The sequence below is a fragment of the Tupaia chinensis genome, unplaced genomic scaffold, assembly GCF_000334495.1.
Source record: "Tupaia chinensis unplaced genomic scaffold, TupChi_1.0 Scaffold000682_1, whole genome shotgun sequence".
Taxonomy (NCBI): domain Eukaryota; kingdom Metazoa; phylum Chordata; class Mammalia; order Scandentia; family Tupaiidae; genus Tupaia; species Tupaia belangeri.
The window spans coordinates 3,243,501-3,251,530 of record NW_006160205.1 but is presented as its reverse complement, the minus strand read 5'-3'; the positions used below and the strand labels follow the sequence as shown (position 1 = coordinate 3,251,530).

The 8,030-nt window shown below is 41.5% G+C and overlaps 1 protein-coding gene across 1 annotated transcript in view; it reads right to left on the bottom strand.

The window, feature by feature from the left end:
- Nucleotides 1-2,652: 2,652 nt before the first annotated feature.
- SUCLG2 (succinate-CoA ligase GDP-forming subunit beta) overlaps nucleotides 2,653-8,030 on the bottom strand; it is a 303,376-nt gene continuing 297,998 nt past the window's right edge. The window contains exon 11 of the mRNA XM_006160361.3: nucleotides 2,653-3,763. Within this exon, the coding sequence (XP_006160423.3) occupies nucleotides 3,648-3,763 (116 nt within the window). The 3' untranslated portion in view covers nucleotides 2,653-3,647. The remainder of the gene's footprint in view (nucleotides 3,764-8,030) is intronic.

The following is an 8,030-nucleotide window of genomic DNA, read 5'->3' as shown; positions in this document are numbered from 1 at the left end:
TTTAAACCACTGAGTGCAGGATTCGAACTACAGTTGACTACATGGGAGTCCACTGATGTAGCCATTATGTCATCTGCTGGTCTCGACCAAAAGGTTCTTTGACTCTTGCTTTTTGCATTGTGCAAGTCCAGAAGGTACCATCAATATTGTAGTTCCTATGACCTGCTAAAATGCATACGGTCATCTTTCAACTTTTAAACTTGCTTCTCAAATCATGGGGGACACTAAATAGGCAATACATTCAAGAACCAAACTTGTAAGCTAAATCTCTTGCCTCCAACCTTCTTTCAAAAGATCATGACTAACAAGTAGCGGAATGACCACCATAAATTTGGATCCTAACAGTTTTTTAAAGGTTTATTTATTTCCTCCATGAGTGCAAGAGACAGACAGTGGGACAACACCTGCAATGGGGTCTTAGCACGCCGGGCTAGGCCGGCCAAGGATCATGGGCACTGTGTGACTGTTGTGGTCAGACAGGTATCAGGAGGCAAACATAGGACTTCCCCTTGTGGGTCAGCTCCACAGAGCATCATATTTTTACCAGTGTGCCACTGTCCAGCCGCTCGGGTCCCTCAAATTTTAAAATAAACTGCAGGGGCTTTGGTCTCAGAAAGCCATAGTTTTGATCCTGACCATACTAGGTGCGTGCTGCTGGTCACATTCCTTAGCATTCCTAGGTGACCTGTAGTCTAGGGATGAATGTCTCAGAGTTGCTAAGAGGCTTAACACAGGCAACACAGGTGAAGTTCCCGGCACACAGTAAGCACTTAAGCGATGTGAGCTCCTCTGAAATGGAAGTAATGTACCCTAAAACCCATTAGATTAAGACCACAGAGCTGCAATATGGTAGTCACCAGCAACATGTGACTGTTAATTAATTGAAATTAAATAGACTTTGTTTAATATTCAGCTCCCTGTGCTCAACAGTCACATGTGGTTAATGACTACAGGGTAGATGCTATTTACCAGTGCCACTGTTGCACTAGGTTCTACTGAACAAAAGAAATGACAGAACAATGCAAGAACTCAAAGTCCAGAAGCCTAAATTTTTGCTACTAACTGTAAAACTTTAGGGAGCAACTTCATCTCATTGAGTCACAACTTTCTCACTGGTAAATGGAATAATGCCTTTGCAATGATGTGGGGATCAGACGCATGGACATCCCTTTTCCCCTGGTTTTCTCATCATCTGGCCAGGACCCCAACACTAACCGGTGCATAATGAGGTCACTAACAAGGATCACTTCAAGGATAACTTGATAGGCACAGTCCTTTGGGACTTGAATATTCATAGCCATGACTCGGTATTATTCCAACAAACCTGTAAGGAGTTATGAACCGCGTATGTTTTTTTGTTTTGTTTTGTTTGTTTTTGTTTTTGGAGAGGTTTTTGCTATCGGGCGCATGCACTCGCCAGACAGACAGAGAGAGACAGAGAGACAGAAAGCGAGAAGTCACCCTCCGGGGGAATGGCCACGCCGCAATCCCTTTTCCTCCATTCTCCTCTCGGGATCTTGGGCACGCACGCACACGCGCCCGGCGTGAGTTTTAAGCCACCGGGTCCAGGACACGAACCGCGGTCGACTACGTGGGAATCCAGCGACATAGCCATTATGCTAACTGCTGGTTCCCAGGATTGGAGTTTTCAAGGAAAAAAAAATTCTTAATCCTGACAAATAACCACTTATTTGAAGATAAAAAGCTATTGCTTGTTATTAACTCCTTTGCAAAATGATTATGTGAAAGATTTAATTCCTTTATTCCTTCCTCCAAACTGAGATAACTAGAAACATCTATAGTAATTTGAACACAACCAAAAATTCAAATATGCATTTATGGTCTAACTGACAAAATATATCATACATCATTTTACTGTATTAAATAGTTATTAAGCTATCAAAAAAACAAAACACACTGGGTCAGACCCATAGTCTAGTGGTTAAGGTAGCTGGATCCCCCATTCAAACTGCAGGTTGAATCCTAAACCCAGTGGCTTGAAAAACACACCGGGTAAATGTGGGGGTACTTTCTCCTTTTCTCTGACAATTGCATGTATCCTTGGACAATTAAAAAAAGAAACATACACCCCAAAAGACATTGTTAATAGTTTTCATTCGATGCATAGCCATTATGAAAGAATATAAGACTGATCAAATGGTTTATTTTGCCATGGCAAATGTGGATACATACTATAATGACTACTTTCATCCAGATGTGAAACTTATGAGAACAATATAAGCACAAACAAACTAGCTTAGTAAAACACAAGCAAACAAAATAGCTTGGTCTGCTATACACTTGCACATTGAAAGAAATCTTAATGACGGCAACTGAGCCTCCTTAAATGGGAGGAGCTTGTGCTAGTGTGCTTCCTTTAGCATCATGGAGGCAGAAGTCACATTTCAACCTGCTAGATACCAAGACACTTACCTAGACTTCCGGTTAGTATATATGTATTATTCTTTCATTGAACAACCTCCGAACATAGAAATACTTATTAGATACAGATGAGTGGAACTGGAATAATCCTGAGACAGTCTAAGTTTTCTGGGGTTTTTTTTTGAGATATGCCTAAGACACTGAGGTTAGTGTCTTAGTAATAGAAAAATTGTTAGTGAAAATAAGAGACTAAAGTAAGAAATGCAGATCTTAGAGCTTATAAAACATAGAATTTTATTTAAATTTGTATACAGATAAAAAATTTAACAAAACTTAAACAAAATCCTAATTCAAATTCTTTCCTACCACAGAAATGGACATTATAGATAAAGGCAACATTTCCCTCAATTACATTTTCCCACCTTTCTACCGCAAGCTGATAGGTTCGGTTACAGGGCAGATTAAGGAGGGAAGAAAAATGACACTCAACATACTTTGATCTTCAATGTTGTCTCATCTTGAAATGATTCACAGAGATTTCCAGAAGAGATTAGCATTCTTCAGTTTTGACTTTAAAATAGAACCTTCTTTTCCAAAATCCCAAATAAGGCTTCTGGCTTTATTTTTAGTGTGAGGTAAACAGTAGATTCAATATTAAGGCAAACGGTAAAATATATGTGTAGTATATTAATGTGGATCTTACCTTATAAAATATATTTTGATAAATACAGAGATTTCCCAAATATAGGCTGGAATTAGAATCTTGTCAAAACTGCTGCCATTCGAAATAGCTGTTCGCTTCAATATCTTAACTGCCTTTTTGGTAGTTAATATGTTAAATGTAATTTTGTCTGAGGTTTTTACCGCCCATGTTTTTATCATTTTTTTTGGATTAGATGTCCACCGATATTCTTATACCTCAATCAGGGCTTGATTTAAAAATCTGTATCTATGCACATTAGTTTGGTCATACAGACTGTACCCCCAAAGTTGGCAAAATAGTGACTACTGAGAAGGTTATGATAGAAAAATCCAAAAACACAGGATATTATTTTTTATAAAGACTATAAGTAATATCAGATTTAGGCCACTGAGATATCCAACTCCAGAAAAGGCAGATTTAGGATTTTTCATACAGTGACTCTTGTTCATTTTCTCTCTCATTTTTTTTCCCCAATGAGAAACCATTTCTTTCACAGTGATAAAAGAACCATCGCTATCTTATGGAAAAATGACTTCCTTCCCCGAGGAGCAGAATGAAGATGTCACTTCTTTGCCACGCTGGCCACTGCTTTCTTGGCTGCATCCTCCAGGTCCACAGCTGAAGTAATGGGGAGGCCACTGTTACTGAGTATGTTCTGAGCTTCTTGGACATTGGTTCCTAGAAGGGGGAATGATGGACAATCACTGAATGAAACTGGAGGCGGTGCCCGGCAGAAGTTTCATACAATCTGAAATCACACTTGCTCATGCCTCACCTGATGCTAACATCACTTAATCACAACATTGCATTTTCAGCTTCCTATGATCCAGGTCTGTCTAGTTAGACACATCCAGATGGCAAATTCATTCCTTTCTTCTTTTCTCTTCAATTATCTGGCACTATAGATACTGCCTACATTTTCTCTGGCACCTAAAAAAAAGGGAACTTAACTTCCTTTAACATTGCGCTTGAAGGAAGATTAACAACCACTCATTCGACTAGTTTGAAAGAGGAAAATCTTCTTGACTGTATTTATGCCTTGACTGAATGGCCTGATTTTAGAATCTGAAGATAAATCCTTGTGGGAAAAATGAGCAGAAGGATGGCGAACTGTGTCGGGGTGGTATGGAATACTGGAATAACGAGGGAGGATACACAGGACTAAGCCTCTTATATCGTCTCTCCAGGAAAAGATTATGTGCCAAGATCAATCTCAAGCTGTGGTCCAAGTAGAAAAGATGATGTGAGAGCTCAGAAATCGAAGTCCCAGAGACTGGAGTACTAATATGGTGAATCGGAGAAATGGCCTCAGAACCAAAGCCTCTCTCTGACCTTTCCCCAGAACCCTGAATCTCAAGCATTTCTGATCATCATGGAGCAGGGAAGGACTTTACTCTGATATTCCATTATCAACCTATAGACTAAACCCTTCAAAGAAGAACCCATTACTTTCTCGGAGGTTCACTGACTAAGGTCATATCACAAGAAGGAAGCCTAAAGGATGTTAACACACCTGGACAGAGAGTCATGAGTGAGGCCCATCTAGTAGGCCCATCCAGGAAACAAAGACATTTATTCACCCTTGTCTGAGCACTGGACATATTCTTTTTCCCTAAAATTCACTTGCTCTAAAATTGCCTGTATACCCCACTGTCCTCTCCTCTGAGAGGAGACTACTTACACCATAACCATGCTACCATTTTTTGAGCTCATTTTTTTTTGGAAAGGTTTTTGCTATAGGGTGCGTGCACTCGCCAGAGAGACAGAGAGATAGAAAGTGAGAAATCACACCCCAGCGGGGACGGCCATGCCGCAATCCCTTCTCCTCCATTCTCTTCTCGGGATCTTGGGCATGCATGCACACGCGCCTGGCGTGAGTTTAAGCCACTGGGTCCGGAACTTGAACCGCGGTCGGCTACATGGGAGTTCAGCGACATAGCCATTATGCTAACTGCTGGTCCCGAGCTTATTTTCTTGTTTTTAATTGTAATTTAATTTTTTATATTTTCAATTACTGTGTATCATTATAGCTTGCAAAAATGAATTTCCCAGCATGACTACATTGCATATCAATCCAGTTAAAGATATTACTATATCATACATGTTATCATCAAAAGATAATTTTCCATTTTTGTGTTCTTTAAATGTTTTGCTTCTTTTTCTCCTTGCTTCCCTGGGATTATCATTTTCTATGACTCCCATGTACAAAATGTTTATGTAAGATCGATATATATGGCTTTTCTCTTACAGATCTGCCTATTGACAGTGATTTGCAGTAAAGCTTTTAAGAGGGGATGGAAGGTGGCATGGTGGTTAAGATGATGGACTTCCACATGACGAACTGTAGTTTGAGTCCCGGGCCTGGTGGTTTGAAAATCACATCAAGGATGTGTGCAAGCATGCCCCAAACCCCAAGAGAATGAAAGACAGGGACAGCAGAGTGGCTATCCCCTGCTGCCTGGAGCGGGGTGGGGGGGTGGGGTGGGGGGGTTGTTTCTCACTTTCCCTTTCAGTATCTCTTACAAACACAAGAGTGCATACGCCCTATGGCAAAAATCTAAAAAGAAAAAAAAAGAGGGGATAGAGATTTCCTTCACCCCTATAAAAGCAAGGACTTGCCAGAGGGAAATATTTTTTTTTAAACAGATGGAAACTGAAATGTCTGCTGATAACCTCCAGTCAGGTAAATTTAACACTGTTTGGGCCCACACCAGAAGTCACCTGCTTAAGGATCTCTTGGAAGGCAGGGGTCCTAGTCCTGACCTGACCTGACCTGACCTGAGATCCAAAGTTCTGAAACTCTACCCACATATGCCCATGAGTCTACTGCCCTGTAGCCTCTGGCAGTATTCAAGCATCCATTTCCACTCTTGTCCTCACTGTAAAATGAGAAGGGTGCAGGCCCTAAAAAATGAGCAGTGTGACCTCAAGGACACCTCTAGGCTGCTCCTGGTGGACCTATAGATTTGCTGGCCAAGCCGCCTCAGCCAAAGGTATGCCCAGGGGACTGACTGTTTAACCTGCAAACTGATTTTCTGTTCTTTCAGAGTGAACAACTCTCTGGGAGAAACACAATAGAATTTAAGTGTCTAATGAACTAATCTCATCTTACATCATTTCCTGTGCTTTTATCTAGTTAGCAAGACAGAGCCAATTTATAAACAAAGACTTTGAAATAAAGACCTTGGAAAATCTGCTTTACTATAGAGTGCAAATAAAACAAGGTCCTGGTCAGTGTGTTTCATATAGAGGCAAAGGCCAGGTTAAGCAGGATAGCTGGACTGAAAAGGAGATGCAGCAGGGATTCTCCTGGGACCAAAGCAGTGGTGAAGGGACATGTAGCACTGTCTTCTGCTCAAGGCTTACAACTGCTGCCTTACACAGGGATCTAAGGAAAGGCCTCTCTGGAAAGAGGTGGGAAAGTTGTTTTTCCCTCTCCTGGCTCTGTCATGGACTCACTGGAAAGCTTTGGGTAAAATAACTCCTTTGAGCTTCAGTTTATGTCCATACATGGCACTATTATCCTCACCTTCTTCCTCTGGACTATTAATCACTAAGTGTTTAAGTAGGTCAGCCATAAGGCCATGTAGCTTAGCTCATGAAATCTTCACAAGAACTATAAGGAGGTCCTACTGTTCCTATTTTGCAAATAAGGCAACTGAGGTACAGAGAGGGTAAATTACTTCTCCAAAGTCACAGAAGTGATCAATGGAAGAGATGCAACTTAACTGTTCTCTGAATATTCTAGAAATTTGCTGATCTGCTTTCCAATTTGTCAAGATAAAATACCTGACAGCAGAGGTTGTAAAGAGAAGCAAATGAAACAATTCATGTGAAAACATTTTGTATAGGGCTACGTATCTGTTGCAGATCTGGCTAGCTGTCCTGCTCCTCTTCTACAGTGCAGAGTGGTTACTGGAAAGCAGCCTCCCAGACAGAAACTACACTGACCAGGCCCTACTTACATTTGGGGGGGGGGTGGTAATGGTGGTGGTCATGCAATTGAGTTCTGGCCAATGAAATGCAAATGGATATGAAGCACATGCCCATAAAAAAATCTTTTTTTAAAGAATTTTGTATTCAGCTTGCTTGCTTTCTTTCCCTCCCTCCCTCTCTCTCTCTTTCTTTCTTTAAATTTGACCAGAGAGGGACAGGGAGAGAAAGAAAAAGTGAGAAAGCAAGCTACCAGGTCCGGGACTAGAACCTCAGTCGGCCATGTGGGAGTTCAGTGCCCTTAACCACCACACCAATGGCCCCAATGCCTGTAAAAATTTCTAATAGTCTGTTTTCCCTGTCTTCCTTCTGGAATGTTGCCAGCCAGGGCAAACTTTGAAGGCACCCTTTTAAAGATGGCAATGACTCCTTCAGTCTGGATCCTCGAGTAACTGTGTGGAGGAGAGCACCCCACCCTCTCACTTTCTCAGTCGGATGTGAGTAAGAACCTTCCACTATGTTGACATTTCAGGATTTCACTTTTGTTACAGGAGCTAGATTACTTAGACTAACATAATATTTTGTAAGCGTTGTGGTAAGGTGGCTTCTAAAATAGATTCTGCCTCCATATCTAGTCCTTACATAATCCTGTCCCTTAAAAGTAGACTTGTCCCAGTGCCTTGCTTCTAATGAATAAAAACACAACAAAACTGATGGGCTTTCACTACTGACACCAGGTTACAAAAGTCCACAGCTTCTGTGCTGCTCTTCACTCTGATGAAGCCAACTGCCATGCTTGAACTGTGTGTGGAGAATCCTGCTTGGAACCGAGGATGGTCTCTGGCCAGTAGCCAATGAGGAGCTGCAGACTGCAAACAACCACCCATGTGTGCTTGGGAGCAAGTTCTTCCCAGCTGAGCCTTGAGATGTCTGTGGCTCTGGCTAAAGCCCTGACTGCAAACTTGTGGGAGACTCTGAGCCAGAACCCCATCAAAGCATACCCACATTCCTG